The sequence below is a fragment of the Labeo rohita genome, chromosome 20 (assembly GCF_022985175.1).
Source record: "Labeo rohita strain BAU-BD-2019 chromosome 20, IGBB_LRoh.1.0, whole genome shotgun sequence".
In the NCBI taxonomy this organism is placed as follows: Eukaryota; Metazoa; Chordata; class Actinopteri; order Cypriniformes; family Cyprinidae; genus Labeo; species Labeo rohita.
This window is the reverse complement of record NC_066888.1, coordinates 7,860,053-7,881,272: the sequence shown is the minus strand read 5'-3', so window position 1 is coordinate 7,881,272 and position 21,220 is coordinate 7,860,053. Positions and strand designations below refer to the sequence as shown.

At 36.4% G+C, this 21,220-nt stretch overlaps 1 protein-coding gene across 2 annotated transcripts in view; it reads right to left on the bottom strand.

Annotated features, from left to right (window-relative positions):
* ches1 (checkpoint suppressor 1) overlaps positions 1–21,220 on the bottom strand; it is a 56,775-nt gene that overhangs the window by 27,312 nt on the left and 8,243 nt on the right. For both annotated transcript variants that reach the window (XM_051138530.1, XM_051138532.1), the window contains exon 2: positions 447–997. In XM_051138530.1, coding sequence (XP_050994487.1) covers positions 447–983 — 537 coding nt within the window. In that variant the 5' untranslated portion in view covers positions 984–997. The remainder of the gene's footprint in view (positions 1–446; positions 998–21,220) is intronic.

The window sequence follows — 21,220 nt, the reverse complement described above, 5'->3', positions numbered from 1 at the left end:
TAAAAGACAGATTTAAAAACTTTCTTGGAAATAATTATTTAGATTATGCATTCTTTGTGCAAGGAACATTTAATTTTTAAAATAATTTATTTGAAACATTTACTGAAATTGATAAAACGTTTGTCAAGTTCACATGAAACCAGCGTGAATACAAATTTCTACAAAGTTGGCAAATGTGTTTTAAAAAACACTTTTAGAAGATTTTTCTTTATTATGAACCCCATTTGCCCAAAAATGATCTTAAAAGCTAAGTTTTCATAGCTCCTAGACTGCAAATGGAAAGGAAAAGCATTCAAGAACATCTGAACGCCTCTGGGTAAAGTATTTAAAAGCCATCAGGACGATGAACTATTGATGGAAAATTACTCAGGAAGATGAAAGTGCTCGTTCCAATAAAACAGCCGGCTCTGTTACATCTTGATCCTCAGTTAACCTCAAGCTCTCACCTGACTGCGATCCTTATCCACCTTCTTGAAGCATTTGTTTAGCGACAGGTTATGACGCACTGAATTCTTCCAGCCCGTGGGGGCGCTAGCGAAGTAGGGGAAGTGCTCCAGTATCCAGCCGTAGATGTCTTTGACAGGAAGTCGCTTGGAGGGAGCGTCCTCTATTGCCATGAAGATGAGGCAGCTGAAGGAGTAGGGAGGTTTGCGGCTGGGACCCGTGGACAGGTGGTAGGGCGGCTCGCTGGGCTCCGGGGAGGACGACGGCGAGGAGGAGGGCTCGCGGCCGCCGTTAGCATCCTGCAGGGGGCTGACGCTACGCAGGCCCGAGTGGCCCAGGCTGGTCAGAAGATCCGTGCTCTCGTGCAGCCAGCTGAGGCTGGTAAGCTCCTCGTCCTCGGCCCGGCTGAGGGAGGCAGACAGGGCCAGGGAGAGGTCAGCTGCCTCCGTGTCCTGGTAGAGCTGACTCAGACCCCGCGCAACGCTCCCACTGCTGGGGCCCTCGGCCTTCTTCCCTGGGGGCATGACCACTGGACCCATGCAGCCCTCGGCTCCTGCAGAGACACGAGACAACACTCTGTAAGTTGATTGCTGGGGAAAAATGATCAAGAGAGCACTCACCAAAAAGGGTTTAACAGAGCTCTTACATAAGCTGAATCTCTTTTCATCTGTGGACAAGCAGTTTACACGCAACTGTGATTTTTGTAATAAAAAATGTGGTTTAAAATGTCATTTTAAAAAGCTCCAGGTTTGTTTATGTTTGTTGTCTGTGTTTGTGCTTGTTTGTTGGGCTGCACAATTTAGCCAATTTTTTGTGATCATACGTCTGACTAGACTGATAAAAATAATAATAATTGTATTACTTAAAAAAAGTGAAAAATTATTAAACAAAAGAAATTAAGAACTGTAAGATTTCACTGGCAAATAAAGAGTAAAAATAATATAATTATAATAATTTTAATTATCTGAAATTATTTAAAATTGCATTAAAGGCTCCAGGTTTAATTTTGATTATATATATATATATATATATATATATATATATATATATATATATATATATATATATATATATCTTTATTTTCCAGTGAAATATTGCAGTTGCAATTTCTTATTTTATTTAATAATTTGTAGCTTTTTTTAATTAGTAACATTATTATTATTATTATTATTATTATTATTATTATTATATACACATATATATATATATATATATATATATATATATATATATATATATATATATATATATAAAGAGTTGAACTAAATAAGAAATTATAACTCTCTATCACTGGAAAATAAATAATATTTACAAAAAATAATATACTTTATAATAATTTCAATAATTTTAAATTATTTCAAATCGCATTAAAGGCTTCAGGGTTTTATACTGATTTTATGTCACTATGTGTATAATAATAATAATAATAATAATAATAATAATAATAATAATGTTACTAATTAAAAAAAGCTACAAATTATTAAATAAAACAAGAAATTTAAAATATTATTATATTTAAAATATTATTATAATTATTAAAATCATTTAAAATTGCATTAAAGCCTCCAGGGGTTTATATTGGTTTTATGTCAATATGTGCATAATAATAATAATAATAATAATAATAATAATAATAATAATAATAATAATAATAATAATAATAATAATGTCGGTAATTTTAAAAAGCTACAAATTATTAAACAATAAGAAATTACAACTATATTATTTCCCTGGAAAATAAAGAGTATTTATGAAAAATTATATGGTTATTATAATAACAATAACAATAACAATAATAATAACAATAATAATAATGTTAGTAATTAAAAAGCTAAAATTATTATACAATAAGAAAATACAAATGTATTATTACACTAGAGGATTTATGAAAAATAATATGATTATAATAATTATAATAATTAAAAAATGCAGTAAAGTTTGTAGGGTTATATATTGATTTTATGTCAAAATATGTACAATAATAATAACAATAACAATAACAATAATAACAATAACAACAACAATAGTAATAATTTTAAAAAAGCTAAAGAATTACTAAAGTAAGAATAAGAATAATTTAAATGATTTCAATTACATTAAAGGCTGTTTGTAAAAACAATTAAGATCTCTATAATTGTAATATTTGTAAAATAAAATGTTTAAGTATTTTAAATGATTTAGGAAAATTATAATAATAAATTATTAAACAAAATATGAAATTACAATTGTAATATTTCACTGAAAACATGCATTTTATAATAACAATAATAGTTACATTTTACAGTATAAGTGTTTATAAGGAGTTTGTCATTTCAAGTCTGTGAAGCATTTACTCTAAATCGAGACGCTCTGAGACACAGAAAACACAAAATCATGTGCTGCTTGTGTGTAAATGAACGTGGCACTGCACTTTACTCCGATAAAATGTAGCACATATACTTTTTTAAACAAATCAAATCGCAGCCATATCACAATTTTGGTTTTACAAAAAGAAAACTCAAGAACTCCAGTAAACATACAGTTAGTAAAAGTTTATCAGGCTTGTGTAGTTTGCAGGATCAACAAACACATAAGGCTAAAATCACTGCAAGACAAGTTAATCACTTATTTGTAGAATTGTTCCCACGAAACAAATGTGTGCTCTGTGAACTCCAAGAGAGAAATGAGACTGAAAAATCAGCATGAGAACAGGAATCCACTTCCATATTTCTGAGGTGAGATCAGCAAACAGGACAAATAAGACCAAGTTGAGACACTCAACAAATGCACTTCAAAAATCCAGTTTATTCAAGCTTAATCAAGCCAAACTCAGAATTTATAGTATGCTAATGTAAATAGAGAAACTTTACAGAGTACACAAGCTACTTCAGCTAAACTCACCAATCACATGAGCAACATGAGCACAAACATAAAAGTCTTAGGTCTCCAGAGGAGATGAATAACAACTTAAATTGTGTCTGTCCCCATCAAAGGCTTCAGAAAACTTGAAATATGAGACACAAACATTTTTTTTTGATACTTTAGGCACTTTTTGTTCTCGAGCATTCACTTTCCTTGTACGGAAAACGGATGTTCATTCCTTCTTCCTTATAAGATATTTTGTTGTGTATAACAGAAGAAAAAAAGGTACAGGTTCAGAATGAAATGAGGGTGATTAACAATAATAAAGCTTAATGGTTATAAATAATATTTTGGGGCACTTCTTTAAAATGTTATATACATTCTATGAACACAGTGACCAACATTGTTTAAATAAAAATTGGGGCTGTTAGTTACAAAAAAAAAAATATATATATATATTTTAACACAGTTAACACGTTGGCCCCGCTCTCAGACCTGTACGTAATGTTATATTTCATATAGTTGACTGTTGACAAATATGATTCAGGGCAACAACTCCACAAATGCAGTTATGCCCTGAAATTCAAGATATTGGTGCAAAAAAAAACGCCCCTGTATGCATTTTGTCTCATATTTATTTATATATATATATATATATATACACACATACACACACACAATCTACACAAGCTTTCATGTGATTTTATACAACAGTTCAGTAAATAAGAAGTTGATTTTGTGTTATATTTTACACAGAATATTATGTGTTATTGCTCAATTTTGCTGAGAACATATGTGACCCTGGACCACAAAACCAGTCTTAAGTCGCTGGGGTTTATTTGTAGCAATAGCCAAAAATACATTGTATAGGTCAAAATTATAGATTTTTCTTTTATGCCAAAAATCATTAGGGTATTAAGTAAAGATCATGTTCCATGAAGATATTTTGTAAATTTCTTACTGTAAATATATCAAAACTTAATTTTTGATTAGTAATATGCATTGCAAAGAACTTAATTTGGACAACTTTAAAGGTGATTTTCTCAATATTTTGATTTTTTTGCACCCTCAGATTCCATATACTGAAATAATTGCATCTCGGCTAAATACTGCTCTATCCTAACAAACTATACATTGATGGAAAGCTTATTTATTCAGCTTTCAGATAATGTATAAAGCTCAATTTTTTTAAAAAATTGACACTTACGACTGGTTTTGTGGTCCAGGGTCACATATTAACTTTGAAGCCACAGCAGAATTGTTCTCCGACCAACAAAGCGATGTTTCGTTTCTGAATGAATCCGCATTTTAAACGAATCGTGTGAATCAAAGATTCAAAGGCCTATTCATAAAGAGACCCATATACTTAATTGATATGAATCAGCTGTTTGAACGAATTGAATGAATGAATGACTCATAAAGACACTTGCTGCCACCTGCTGGCAGATTTAGTTTCTTATTTAAAGTATCATTTTATAAAATAAATAAATAAATAAATAATAAAGGGATAGTTCACCTAGGGCTGTCAGTCGATTAAAATTTTTAATCTAATTAAATCGCAAAATAAATTTAACTAGAAATACCCACTAAAGATTTTTTAAAGCTATTTTTGTGTTAAAGGAGAACTCCACTTCCAAACACAAATAATTTACCTACCCCCTTGTCATCCAATTGTCATGTCCTTCTGTCTTCAGTCGTGAAGAAATTACGGTTTTTGAGAAAAGCATTTCAGGATTTTTCTTCATATAATGGACTTGATTGGTGCCCCGATTTTGAACTTCCAAAATGCAGAATGCAGCTTCAAAGAGCTCTAAACAATCCCAGATGAGGAAGAAGGGTCTTATCTAGCGAAACAATCTGTCATTTTTTTTTTTCGAAAAATAAAAATTTGTATACTTTAAGCACAAAAGCTTGTGTAGCACAGGCTCTGGGATGCGTGTACACAATGCTACGAATTAGTAATGGGTTGTTCTTGAACAATTCTTTCATTTTGAACGAATCTTTAATGTGACTCAGGAAGAGATTCGTTCAGTCACGCATGCGCGACATACTATTAGGTTCTGTACTGGAATTAGTTCACCTGTTTCGAGTCGTTCGTTCATCACGTGACAGCCCCATAAGATGAAGGAACGACTTCATTGTCTGTGTACTGAGTATGGCAAAAAACTTATTTTCTCCTACAATTTGAGAGGAGGACATCGTTTAACCTTTTTGTTTGTAAACAGCGTTTACAAGCTTAATTGCACTTTGTTAGTCTTTGCACGTTCGCTTTGTAAACACTGGGTCTGTAGTTCCGCCTACGTTCCGCGTGACTTTTCAACGTGATTCAATAGTACGTAGCGTCGTGAACGCACATCCCAGAGCCTGTGCTACACGAGCTTTTGTGCTTAAAGTTTTTTTAAAAAAAATTATTGTCCAAAAAAAAAAAAAATGACCACTCGTTTTGCTAGATAAGACCCTTCTTCCTCTTCTTAGAGCCCTTTGAAGCTGCATTTAAACTACATTTTGGAAGTTTAAAATCGGGGCACCAATCAAGTCCATTATATGGAGAAAAATCCTAAAATATTTTCCTCAAAAAACAATTTCTTTACAACTGAAAACAAAAAGACATGAACATCTTGGATGACAAAGGGGTGAGTAAATTATTTGTGTTTAGAAGTGGAGTTCTCCTTTAACACAAAAATAGCTTTAAAAAAATTGTTTGTGGGTATTTCTAGTTACATTTATTTTGCGATTAATTAGATTAAAAATTGTAATCGAAATATAAAAATAAGTCACTTCTCTCCAACTTTTCTACCAAGGTTTAAAAGTAAGCCAAAGCAAGTTAAAACTTTAAGGATTCAGAACTTCTTAAACAAGAAAATCAAGTTCAGAATCTTGGAACCTGAAAGATGGTGTAGAAAACACAGAAGTCATTGTGATGAGTTAAATGGAAACGAAGATAAGGATTTTTCAGAGTAAAAAATAGAACAGATAATTGTTGGGAAAAAAAAATAAGGCAGCAATTGCGCAGTTTAAAGTCACATTATGTGTCATTATGAGAAATACAATTGCACTTATAAAGTCACAATTAGGAGAAACAAAGCCACAACTGCAAGTTTATTTTTCACAATTATAGGAAATAAAGTCACATCCGTGAGATATAAAGTTGCAATTGCGAAAAATAAAAAATATGACTTAATTATCCATAATTACAAGTTGTGAGACAAAAAGCCACAATCACCTCTCTTTTCAGGCTTCCATACAAAAATGATGTTATAACAATGATGCAACATTTTTTACAATGGAAAATCTGATGACTGTTCTCTTGCAGCAGCACTGTTTGTATGCGTGTGTGTGTGTTTGAAGTTTCTGGGCGGCAAGGTTAGCAGGAGGTTGGATTTTAGTGGAAGTAATCCTGGCGCTATCTGAAGACGCATAAAATCTAAATACGAACTTATCACACACTGCCCAAGTCACAGTAGGAAATCCAGTTAATCTCTCCCTACAGCATTACCCATCACTTTTAACTCTCTCTCTGACACCCATGCTGACATGTACCCACACACAATTATACATATGCGGTGCGTGCGTGTCGAGCGACGTGCCAGGGGCAGCACCCCCCTGATAAGGCGATTCAATCAGTCAATAACAGCATATGCAGCTGAGCACTCCTTGGAAAATGCACAGTCACGCCTCAGGGCTGCTTTTGACACTCGCGCTCACATGTCAAAGCAGCAACTCTCTTCACTTGCGCTGATTGACAGCTGACAGCTAGCGCTGCATGGCTAATACAGCATCTGTATCCACGGCAACGGTGCGAGAATATTATCCAGCCTCGCAATCTGGAGCAGAGATTCCCTGGGGTCAGTCGAGGCATGGCTGCGTTTATAAGGCAGATTATACAAATGTGGACGGCATCGCATCCACATCACAAGCGAGGAAAACAAACTTGCGGGGTTTCCAGCTGGAATCAACTAGATTAGTAACAAACACTGTGGTTTTTTTTAACTGAAAAACAACAGAAAACTGTTAAAATCCACTGTTTGCTCCTGGTCTATGAACGTGTCCAATAATGAGAGAATGATACCCATAAAAAGTGTCGCATTTTCTCCAAAAATATATATTATGGTCAGTCTGAGGAATAGCTAAAAATATATCCCTGTTGGGAAAACAAATCTAAAACTGATTTTTTTTCTTCTAGTCTGGTCATAGATGGTTTTCTTTAGCTGGTCAAGCTGGTCTAAGATGGTCAGGCTGACCAACTACCTAAAACCAGGTTGGGGGTTGGGAGACCAGCTTGACCAGCTCATACAGGATAAGAGTCCTGCTAAAGGTATCTACTTCCAGATCAAACCAGTCAACTATCTTAGGCCAGTTTTAGCTGGTCTTTCAGATTGGTCATAGCTGGTTTTCAGGCTGGTTTGGAGGGGTTTTGACCACTTCTTTAGCTGGTCAGACTGGTCTTAGCTGGTCAGGCTGACCAACCAGCTAAAACCAGCTTAGCCAGGCTGAGAGACCACCTTAACCAGCTCAGGACAGGAGTCCAGCTTAAACCGGCTAAAATAGTCAACCATCTTAGGCTAATTTTAGCTGGTTTTTCAGCCTGGTCATAGCTGATTTGCAGGCTGCCTTAGAGTGGTTTCGGTCTTGGTTAGGTTGGTCTTGGTCAGGCTGACCAGCCAGCTAAAACAAGTTTGGCCAGGCTGGGAGACCAGCTGACCAACCAGCTAAAACCAGCTTGGCCAGAATGGGAGATTAGCTGACCAACCAGCTAAAACCAGCTGAAACCAGTTTGGCCAGGCTAGGAGACCAGCTTAATCAGCTCAGACAGGATGGGAATCTAGCTAAAACCATCTACTTCCAGCTAAAACCATCTTCTTCTAGCTCAAAGTAGCTAAGACCAGTCAAACATCTTAGGCTTGGTTAGCAGCCTGGTTTAGAATGGATTTGACCACTTCTTTAGTTGGTCAGGCCGGTCTTAGTTGGTCAGGCTGACCAACCAGTTAAAACCAGTTTGGGCAGGCTGGGAGTCCAGCAAAAACCATCTACTTCCAGCTTAAACCAGCTAAGACTAGTCAACCATCTTAGGCTAGTTTTAGCTGGTCCTCCAGATTAGTCATAGCTGGTTTCCAGTCTGGTTTAGAACAGATTTGACCACATCTTTAGCTGGTCAGGCCGACCAACCAGTCAAAACCAGTTTGGCCAGGCTGGGAGTCCAGCTAAAACCCATCTACTTCCAGCTTAAACCAGCGAAGGCCAGACAAGCATCTAGCCATAGCTGGTTTCCAGACTGGTTTAGAGGGGTTCTGACCACTTCTTTAGCTAGTCAGGCTGGTCTTAGCTGGTCAGGCTGACCAATCAGCTAAAACCAACTTTGGTCAGGCTGGGAGACCAGTTTGACCAGCTCAGACAGGATGGGAGTCCAGCTAAAACCATCTCATTCCAGCTCAAAACCAGCTCCACGCGGTCAACCATCTAAAGCTAGTTTTAGCTGGTCCTCCTGCTTGGTCACAGCTGGTTTGCAGGCTGCTTAAGAGCGGTTTTGAGTACTTTTTAGCTGGTCAGACTGGTCTTAGCTGGTCAGGCTGACCAACCAGCTAAAACCAGCTTGGCCAGGCTGGGAGTCCAGCTAAAATCATCTACATCCAGCTGAAACCATTAACTTCCAGCTTAAACCAGCTAAGACCAGTCAACCAGCTTAGGATGGTTTTAGCTGGTCTTCCAGATTGGTCATAGCTGGTTTGCAGGCTGGTTTAGAGAGATTTTGACCACTTCTTTAGCTGGTCAGGCTGGTCCTAGCTGGTCAGGCTGACCAACCAACCAGCTAAAACCTGTTTGGCCAGGCCGGGAGTCCAGCTTAAACCAGCTAAGACCAGTCAACCAGTTTAGGCTGGTTTTAACTGTCTTCCAGCCTGGTCATAGCTGGTTTGCAGGCTGGTTTAGAGCTGGTTTGACCACATCTTCAGCTAGTCAGGCCAGTCTTAGCTGGTCAGGCTGACCAACCAGCTAAAACCAGCTTGGCCAAGCTGGGAATCCAGCTAAAACCATCACTTTCCAGCTTAAAACCAGCTTGGCCAGGCTGGGAGTTTTTAGCAGTGGTGTAAACAACTCAGTTGTAGCAGAATGACCTGTCAAATATGAAGGGTTACAACACGAGTTTGTTTTCTAGGAACATATAAACGCACATATACACTCCCGATACACAGTTTTGCTTTTTATGTATCTATGGTGGCGCTGCCACAAAACATTACATCTGACAGAAAAGGGCCAGCTAATTTTACTGTTGCTATGACAACAAACTACTCGAACAGGGTACCATTGGGGCTGCCAGTGAACTTCCCTTACGCTGAAGAATCAATTACATTTTACTGTTCACAAACAAAGTTTGAAACCTGTTTTGTTTAAGTCCTTGAGTAGCGCTGTGAAATAAGGGGGATTCAGCAAGATATTTCAGGTGAGAGTTGTGACAAATGATCAAAGAGATCTGAAAACTGGAAACTGCAAACAACAGCTCGCCCAACTGCCCATTAATGCCTCACACATTTCAGGACAGAACAAAAGAAACGTCAAAATTCAGCATCTGCTTTATAGACACTGCATGCAAGCTTGCTGCATTTGACAGCTTTAGTTACAACAAATGTACAAAAAGTACCATGGTATTATTTTGATCTTCTTTGATGTACCTTGGATGACTACTATGGCATATGCATATTATAACCATGGATTAAATTCAAATCAAATTAAATTTAGTAAATTAAATTTAGCTAAATTAAAGTTAAGCTTTTACCTATAAAAGATGACGGTAATTATAAACATACTGGCACAACTGTAAATATATAAAAGGGAATTTCCATCTTGTTTTTTTTATTTTATGTTTTATTTTACGTTTTTATATATTGTTTAATATATTGACTAAAATCAATATATTATTTATATAACTAAAAGTGATTGTATTATTAATAATATTTATATATAGTTAGTTTTCTTTGGGTTTGCACAATTCTTAACAAAAACAAAACAAAACAAAACAAAACAAACAAAAACAAAAACAAAAAAACAAAAAAACAAAAAAAAACAAACAAAAAAAAAATCACAAAAAAATAAATTAAAACAAAACAAAACAAGCAATATAAAACAACAAATCAAAACAAAAACAACACAAAAACAAAACAAATAAAACTAAAAGCTTAACAAAACAGCAAAGTAAAACAAAAAGACAAAAAGCAAAAAAATACTACAAAACTAAAAACAAATAAAAAGCAAAACAAAAAATAATACAAAACAAAAATAAATACAAAAACAAAACAAAACATAAAACAAGAACAAAACAAAGAATGCAAAAGTAATACAAAAACAAAGAAATAAAACAAAAACAAAAAGCTACACAAGACAATTTCATATTTTATTTCATGATAATATATCAAAAACAGCAAAGCAATACAAAAAGCAAAACAAAAATAAAACAAAAAAGGAAAACAAAAAATAAAACAAAAATTTAACAAAACAAAGCTACATGAGACAATTTCATATTTTATTTCATGATAATATATATCATGATAGTTTTTGCTATAAAATAAGGTTTTTGTGATAGCGAAATGTTGATTAAAGTTTTATCATTCTTAATTTTGATATCACCAATAACCTGCAAAGAACAAAGAAACAAATAAAATAGGCCTACATGGAAAAACTTCAGTTTAGGTTTTTTTTTTATTAATTTTTTATGTACAACAAAAGCAACTGTTAAGTCTTCACAGTGTAAACATTTCTACTTATTAAAGTTACAAAAGTGATTCAGTCGAGTGCAGCAAAAGATTTTCTTTCCTCTGTTGTTTGATTTAACATTAATGACACAGGAAGCAGCAGGTTTATTGGGCTGCTGTCACTTTAATACCAAACGAACAGATCTAATATACTGAAGCACGTTTTCTTTCTCAATTGTTTACATTCACTTAAAACACAAACAACTTGTGCGCTGTGTGAAAAGTGCCTCTCAGACAGGGCACATAGCAAAACATTATTGTGCTCAAAAAGTTCAAAAACCACTTGTTTATAAACTGAAAACGCATTCAAATGACAATCTTTTGTGACGGTGCAAGACGGAAACATCACGTGAGCGTAACCGCGAGAAAGACGATAGTCCAAAATGTCTACAGGTTTATTGTGTCTACCGGGATACAAACAAACATAAACCAAACCAAAAGGCAACAAAACAATAAAAAACAAACAAAAACATCAAAGAAGTGATTTGCAAAACGATGGGGAAGAGAGACTTAAATGAAAGCACCATGAGACGTAACAACTCTTTGTTTAACGCACTGCAAATAGCAACCACAAATAATACGCAATCAGTTTATTTCAGGGTTTCTTGCAGTTAAATCAAAGCAAGCAAAATCAAACATCTCGATGGACTTACGTTCATTCACTATATTTAAATTCCACGAAACCTGCAAAACAAAGACCAACAATGAAGCGCCTTCACTTCACCCTGAGGTGCATCTCACTTATGAGATTTCAGTTCTGGTACGTGGACTACAAATAATAGACCTTTGTTTCGATGTCAACACCAGCACTGAAAGAGATGGGAGATTCCCCCTCCTTTCCAGCAATGAAAAAAAGACTTGTTTAGTTTCCATTTCCTCAGTTCCCATGACAACAGTGTTAGGGCACACCAGGGCATGTACATACGGCCAACCAATCAGCCGAGTCGTGCGCAGATCAAAGTATACGGTCCATCCTTTCAGCCAGCAACATCAGAAAAGTCCATAAGCAATGGCGTCGAGGTGAAGGTTCACTGTCTGAAGGGGCCGGAGCCACAACGCAATAGACTCGGGGCGAGAACTTTCTCCGTTCCGTATGAACCGCTGCTACCCACAGGCTCGTGCCGTTGGAAGAGTTACAGCGCTCATTTGCTTTATTCCCCTGCTCCCCTGTTCCCTCGCTCCCTTGTCTGATCTGAGCTTAGTGAAGGTGACCTGAGCGCTCCCAGCCCGAGGGTCTGCGAGTGAAGTTTGGTGCAGAGAGCAGACCTCTACTCTCAGAAGTCAGGCTTAAAACAGCGCTGGCCCCGGGCCCCTGCATTCACAGCATACACTGGCAGCATGCTAAGAGACGCTTTTGCAGAGGGTCCCCTCTCTTTCTCACTTTGTTTTTCTCTCCATTACACAGTCTTTGCTTTTGACCTGAACAGTAACTGATGGGAAAGGAGTAATCGGCAAAGAGCTGTTCGCTTTTATATCCGGTATGACAGGATCTGCACAAATGCATAATTTTATCATTATATCAAGCACGTGTAGAGCATATCTGTGGATATACTGGGCTGTAGTGGAAAAGGGGTGAGTTATTCCTGGTAGTTTATTAAAGGAGAAGTCCACTTCCAAAACAAAGATTCACATGTAATGTACTCACCGCCTTGTCATCATGTTCATGTCTTTCTTTCTTTAGTCGTGAAGAAATTATGTTTTTTGAGGAAAACATTTCTGCATTTTTCTCCATATAATGGACTGATATGGTGCCCCGAGTTTGAACTTGCAAAATGCAGTTTAAATGCGGCTTCAAATCATCCCAAAAATGGTTGTAAATGATCCCAGCCAAGGAAGAAGGGTCTTATCTAGCGAAACGATTGGTTATTTTCATTAAAAAAAAAATACAATTTAAATACACTTTAATCTCAAATGCTCGTCTTGTCTTGCTCTCCCTGAACTCTGTGTATTCTGACTCAAGACAGTTTGGGTATGTCAAAAAACTCCAATCGTATTTTCTCCCTCAATTTCAAAAATCATTTAAAAATCATCCCACATCGCTGCAGAAGTCCCGACCCAGTCTCTGCAAAGTGAACATGCAAAGAAAATCAAACACCCTTAACAAAAAAGGTAAAACAGCTGAGGGAGAGGGGGAAGTTGAGGGAGAACATGAGATGGGAGTTTTTCAACATACCTTAACTGTCATGAACCGGAACAAAAACAGTCGTTTGGCATTAAAAAGTATATCAATTGTATTATTTTTATGAAAATAACTGATCGTTATGCTAGATAAGACCCTTCTTTTCACCTGGGATCGTTTAAAGTTTTTACATCCCCCTTTCAGAATCCGCAATATGTTCATTTGACCAAAGTAGGAGGGACCAAACAAAATGCATGTTATTGTTTATTTAGTACTGACTTGAATAGGATATTTCACAAAAAAAGATGTTTACATAGTCCACAAGAGAAAATAATACACTTGATTCCTAACACTGTGTTGTTACCTAAATGATCCACAGCTGTGATTTTTGTTTAGTAATAGTTGTTCATGAGTCCCTTGTTTGTCCTAACAGTTAAACTGCCTGCAGGTCCCACAAATTCTTTGGTTTTTCAGCGTTTTTGTTTATTTGAACCATTTCCAACTATGACTGTATGATTTTAAGATGCATAGTTTGACACTGAGGACAACGAGGGACTCATATGCAACTATTACAGAAGATTCAAACACTCACTGATGCTCCAGAAGGAAACACAATGCATTAAGAGCCGGGGGGTGAAAACTTTTTGAATTTGAAGATCAGGGTAAATTTAATTTTTTTTGTCTTCTGGGAAACATGCAAGTATCTTCTGTAGCTTCTGAATGGCAGTAGTAAATGAAAAAAATATGATATTTAGACAAAATAAGAAAAATGTACACATCTCCATTCTGTTCAAAAGTTTTCACCCCCCAACTTTTAACACATAATTTTTCCTTCTGGATTAAATAGTCCTGTAATAGTTTCATATGAGTCCCTCAGTTGTCCTCAGTGTGAAAAGATTGTATTAGTCTGAAAGAAGAAAGTCATATACACCTGGGATGGCTTGATGTGAGTCAATCATGGCGTCATTTTCATTATTTGGTGAACTATCAAATTAAATTAAATTAAATTAAATTAAATTAAATTACTAGTCAAAAAATCCAACCACACAGTTACATTTTTGAATTGTCACTTGAATTGCAAAAATAAAGTGGACGCCTATTGATGCTAAAGCATTTAAAAGTTAAATTGTGAAGCTTTTATTTTGGCATTAATTATGCAAAAACAGTGAATTGTCTAAACTGTCATTTTAAAATGTGCATATTTTTAGGCGCTTGAACTTCTGATTGTGCTAAAACTGTGCTTTACATTGCATTCATGATTTAATATGTATATCATTTACTAGAGTTACATGATTATGACAAGAATTGACAGACTGTATACTGTGCACAGACAAGTGATTGTATTGTGCACTTGTCTCCTGCTAACACATAATAAACTCCACTTTGAAAACAGTGTGATAACTGTATATGTTAATGTTTATTTCCAGTGCTGCCCTACATTTCAATTCTAAGTTCATTACTGTTTATTTTTAGAAACCGAGGAACATGTGGAAATGATTTTCTGCGGTAAACATCAGAAGGCCACAGATGCCGTCGATAGAGTTGTTATTAAACCTGAAATACTCCCTTAAAGATTCACCACACCCAAAGGTCAATGAAAGGACAACTCAAAGTGTCCATTTATTCACATCTTAAAACTGTTTACAGAACCTAGTCCTGAATCTGCAGTCGAGGTGGTTCAAAAACACAAAAAGCCAGTGTTTAAAGCCGGTGGCATCACCACTTATCTCCAGCAAACAGGAGGACGGGCTGCTCGCCATCAGCCTGAAGTTGGTTCCCGCAGGTAACGCCAATGACTAGCAACCCAGTACTGTTACCCAACTCTTTCCTGGCCCTTGACCATCAGGAGAGAGAGGAAAAAAAGAACATCCCCTAGTCATTAGCAGCATTTCAAAGTCAACGCGTCCTCCAGCGTATGCCGTTTGACAGGCCCTGCCAGGGTAACGTGACTGAGGGATGATGGTACCATGATTAGACAGAAGCTCTAGGGAGAAGCCATGCATCCACGGATCTGATCACAAAGGACAGGAGGAGGAGTGGAAGAGGAAGATGAGACGAGGGCCGTGAGAGCTGACAGTCCAGCGCCAGATACATATTCATCAAACGTGCCCTTTGTGATCTGTCGAACTGGAGACACCACACACTTCTGCTGTTCATCAAACTTGCCCGCTTCCGCAAGACGACCATGGTCCCCGGCGTCCTTGTTGTGTCAGCTTGTTCAAACAACCCTGTTCACATCCTCAAGCACTTTCAGTCCACTTCCTAGTCCACTTCCATAGACTGGACTTTGTAAACACAACAACGAAGATAAATAATAAATGAAACCGGTGTTATCAGAAGGATATCGGTCATAGTGTGTTGTTGTTAATATCAGCTGTTTGGATGCACAGGTCCTGTCTAATAATTTATTAAAGGTGACCTATTTTCCCCTTTTTACAATAAGTAAGTCTCAGGCGTCCCCAGAACGTGTCTGTGAAGTTTCAGCTCAAAATACCCCACAGATCATTTATTATATCATTTTGAAAATGCCCGTTTTGAGTGGAAGCAGAAATGCGCTGTTTTCGTAAATGTCTCTTTAAATGCAAATGAGCTGCTGCTCCCCGCCCCCTTTTCCAGAAAAGGTCCTACCTCAGATCCCAACCTAAGTTAAAAGATTTTCCAGAAAAGGTCCTAGTCCCTCAGATCCCAACCTAAGTTAAATCAAATGATTCACAAACACGCTCCAACCTGCTCCGAAGTCCCGATCTAAATCAAATGATTCGATTTGAAGTCCCAACCTAAGTTAAACGATTCACAAACACGCTCCAAAATCCCGATCTAAATCAAATGATTCGCGATACGCGATTTGAAGTCCCAACCTAAGTTAAACGATTCACAAACACGCTCCGAAGTCCCGATCTAAATCAAATGATTCCCGATCTAAATCAAATGATTCGCGATACGCGATTTGAAGTCCCAACCTAAGTTAAACGATTCACAAACCTGCTCCGAAGTCCCGATCTAAATCAAATGATTCGCGATACGCGATTTGAAGTCCCAACCTAAGTTAAACGATTCACAAATATCCCGCGATATGATTTGAAGTCCTGATCTTAAACAAATGATTCTTTATACATGATCTGATTGGAGCGCTTCAAAACATCTGAATCACTTTGCAACGCAATGGTTTAACTGATTCAGAGTTTCAAAAAGCTCCATTTCACCAATCACTACATGCTTTTTAAAGTCATTATAAGCAATGTCATAATCAAAAAGCTTCCTAGTTTTATGACATTAACTGAAATATACGAAAAAGGTATAATGTTTTTTGAATTTGCTTGAATTTTGCGTAAAGATATGTGCTTGGAAAAATTGAGCACTTATTTCATAGACATTGTCTCTCAATAATTCAAGCACTTTTCAAGTATCTCTTCGGTAATATTGCTATTTTCAAGGGTTATCCAGGCCTTAAATTTTAAAAAGTAAAATTCGAGTACTTCAAGCACTTTAAGTACCTTGTACAAACCTTGGAACTAGAATGTAAAGAGAAAAAATCCATGACCGCAACCCTTTTAAATGAATTCCACGATTATTTCAAAATTCCCAAAATTCATTAAAACCCATGGTAACGGACATGGTGTTAACCAGACTCAGATGTTGCAAATGTGAGTGAATCCCTGAATCCTCTGAGCGTATTCAGAGCATGAATCAGAGGAGTCAGCATGTCTGCGTCCGACCACAGCACAGCATCTCAGCTCCACACGTCCGGCTTCGCTCCTGCTCTTCGTGAGGGTCCCTCACATAATAGTCTCAGCCACTTAATCATCACGATAAGGGGACAAAAGAGGAGCTTTCCTCTATGACAGCTTCTCGGGAATAATTGACCCTTTATTGTGCCCAAGAATAAAAGTTCAGCGCTGGGATCAAGACCAAGGTGGTCTATAATACTGGCAGAAAGTAGACATTAGCATTCCCATCTACTTCAATGGTCGTTACTTTGACCCTTGACCCTTCAGCAATGTCCAGGGGGATTGTATTAAGTGCAGTGTAAGTCACTTTAGCTAAAAGTATCTGCAACATCTAGGGAGTCATCCAAATTTCAGCGACCAGTAAATAAATAAATAAATAAAGCAATCAGGACTGGGCGATTTTTCAAATTTTATTGATTAACTCGATTGATTTTTTTTTAGAAATCAAGGAATCACAACTGAAGCGAAATATTACCAAACATTAGAATTAGTAAAGAGAAAAGAAGAATCCAAACACGTCCATGCACGTGATTAACCGTTCACGTGCTATATCGCTAGGTGCCATTCACACAAGAAAGATGCGACGTGGGCAGTGGAAGAGGAAAAACATGCAAGAAGATAGTAGTGAACTTCTTTTAACTTAAGCGCAGCGTTTTTATAATGCCATTTCATGCATGAGACGCTGCATGAGAGACGCGAGTGCAACAGTCAAATGTGTCCATGTTTATATAGAAAAAACATGGAAAAGCAGCGCAATCGGATAAAAAACCTGGGAAGAACTACTACTGTATGCCTGATATTTCATATTTGAATCATGAGGCTGAAAGCTATTATTTATTGTTTTACAGAACATTTATAATTAACAATAGTCTGCTGGTGTAATACCTTCAGTCATTTTGAATTTGAATTACCTTGAGATTTTTTCCTTGAGCATTTTTCCTGTATTATTTCTACATATATAATATGTATGAGACAAGACTGTACAAGATGTAACTGTAGCTCATGCATCTTTTCTGCAAAGATATTTAACAAGTGATTTGTTTAACATTTACATCATGTTGACAAATTCATGTGTGGTGCACTTGGAATAGAATTTTCTTTAAGTAGAGGGTTAATAAAGAAAACATTACTTGAATAATGTTGTAGTTTTTTGCCTTATCGCCCAGACCTAAAAGCAATAAATAAATAATTAAATAAGCGTAAGGTATATAACAAGATTTTTAATTAAAAAAATATATAATAATAAATTCCAGGAAAAAAAAAAAAATCCCCATTCATAAAAAGTGAAGCAATCACTCTCTTCATTTCCAGCACATAAATAAAAAGTGTTAAGATGTGCCTATCCAGAGGCTGTGAGGCTGTTAATGTAACACATAAGAGAAATTGTCTCGCATGTAAAAGTCAGAGAAGCTTCTTGCTTGTTGCTAAAGAACTGCCACCTTTCCTTTATAAATGGAAAATACGTATTGATTCATTTTTTTTTATATTCTTGTGTATTCAGTGTAAAATTTCCTTATATTTGCCAAAATTAATCAATCAAACATTCTATCTATCTATCTATAATGACATATATATATATATAGAGAGAGAGAGAGAGAGAGAGCATGTAGGTCTGCTAGATGTCTGTTAAAGATCTCTTGATCTGAAAAGCATCTGCTCTGTACAAGCGTCTGACCAACGTCTTTCAGATTTTCAGTTTTACACACAGATTAAGATGATCATAAACATCTTAAAAACATCTAATATACGTCTATTTGACATCTGATAGAAAACGTTCTATAGACTTATTGCAGATGAGCAAACACTCTTAAAAAAAAAACATATCACATGTACATCTGCAAGATGTCTGTTAAAGCTCTCTTGATCTGGAAAGCATCTACAAACATCTGACAGACGTCTGTAAGATGTCAGTTTTACACATTCTACATCACAAACATCTTAAAGACATCTAATAGACTGTGAGGTCTTGAGACATCAAATAGACGTCTCTGTGATGTATGTGGCTGTCAGGATATACCCTATACTCGGGGTTCTCAAATCTGGCATGCGAGATCCGTTTTCACGCAGAGTTTAGCTCCAACCTTGATCAAATTCACCTGCTGAAACTTTCTAGTGATCCTAAACACCTTGATTAAACTGTTCGCGTGTGTTTGATTAGGGTTGGAGAATGGAAAATGGATCTGGTGGACCACAGTTGAGAACCCCTGCCCTAGATACATTATATACTATAAAAAAAGTATGTATATACACTATTTTATTAACAAATGTGACCCTGGACCACAAAACGAAATGGAGATTTAGACATCACCTGAAAACTGAATAAATAAGCTTTCCATTGATGTATGTTTGATGGTTTGTTAGGATAGGACAATATTTGGCCCGAGATAAAACTATTATTGGAATATCTGGAATCGAAGGGTGCAAAAAAAAAAAAAAAAAAAAAAAAAAAAAAATCTAAATATTGATAAAATCACCTTTAAAATTGTCCATATGAAGTTCTTAACAATGCATACTATTAATCAAAATTTAGTTTTGATATATTTCCAGTTTGAAATTTACAAAATATCTTCATGGAACATGATTTTCACTTAATATCCTAATGATTATTGGCATAAAAGAAAAATATATAATTTTGACCCATGTAATGTATTGTTGGTTATTGCTACAAATATACCCGTACTACTTAAGACTGGATTTGTGGTCCAGGTTCGCACATTTTTAAATAAAAAAATAAAAATGTCCCTAGTGAAAAAAAAATTGATATATTTGAAACACATTTATTTTATACTAAGTATATTACAAAAATACATATTTATGTGCTTAATAAAATTATCCTGGAATTGCACTTCTGGTACACTAAATTGGTATATTAAGTCTGCTAACATGGAACAACTAACTTTGTGCTCAATACACTTTAACTGTGCGGAAATACTGCTGAAGTCCAACTAAAGATATATTGTATATGTATATATCTGATTGTGCTAAAGTAAAATTATTAGTATAAGTATACTTCAGGTGCACTTTAAATATCTTACATTTAAAAACTGACATTATACAGAGATTGTACAATCATTATATTTATATTAATAGTGATATTAAAACACATTTTGAGCATAATATTAAGAAATGTGCATTGTGCAATAAAGAAACAGTCCAGTAAGTCTTAAGTGATATATCACTAAATTTGTTAACGGATCTCAAATATACTCGGTATGGAATAAAAGTATTTTAAGGTGTTTGTTTTTGTAGGGGTGTCTAGTTATCAGCTCTGATAAAAGAGTAAGTACACAATAAGCTAAAACTGGGAGCTCTGCGGTCTACAAACAGCACTACGTTCTTACTTTTGCTAGCTACCTACTATTTTTCGAGGTCATCTTGAAGTTTTACTGACTTCTTTAACTAGCTGCTGACAATTTGTCACAACACTCTAAAAGCACTTTCTTGTAATTCAGCTTGTTCCAGCTAAGAAATAAGCACAAATGTAGACAAATTCATTATTCAGCATGAAGCACTCAGCTAAGGCCATTCTGTGTTTATGCCCTTTCTATACAAGCGTCAGATACACTTCAGACAGGAGAAACTGGACCCGCAGCGCACTCATGACGGTCACAGCTGTTCATTCAGGCCCGATCAGAAGTTCTCAGATGACCAGCGCTATGAATGGAGCGGCCGCAGCCTCGGCCGAAAGGACTATTAAGGTATGAACGCTGCACTGCTCTTAAGCTAAGCGGCAGCGGTGAAAAAAGATGATCCTCATTCCTCTTGTTGTTGGTAGGGACTAGGGAGTGAGTTTAGGGCCTCTCTCAGACTCTGTTCTGCTTTGCTCTGGTGTTTAAGCTCTGACATCATACAGGAAGGTATTTTTCCCCTTTGCATTGCCAAAGAACAGGCCCACGCATGGTCCAGACAGAGCGAGGGGAGACGCACAGGAGCAGAGGGACCGGCTCATGAAAATGTGACTGGAGAGATGGAACTGAGATCTGAAACACAGCGATTTGCTGCTTGAGATACGGACATCAGAAATCCTAGTGAACCTGGATACGCCGTGCACCTATAGCCAGTGATGTAATCAGCGCACTGGTAATGATAGACTCCGTACCAAGGGGGAAAAAAAGTAATTTAGATCCATATGTGTGATTTTATTTGTGGCGCTTTGCTCAGAGAGCAGATGATTGTTCTTGCGTCAAAGTTCCCGCTGGAAACAATCAGAGCGCACCTGAGATTTCCCTTTAAAATATCTCAAAACAAACACTCCTTCCTAGCCAATCACTGTCTAGCGTGACACCAAAGACAGAAGAGCAAAATGATCAACATGAACCAGATTCATATTCACTTTCTTAATCTAC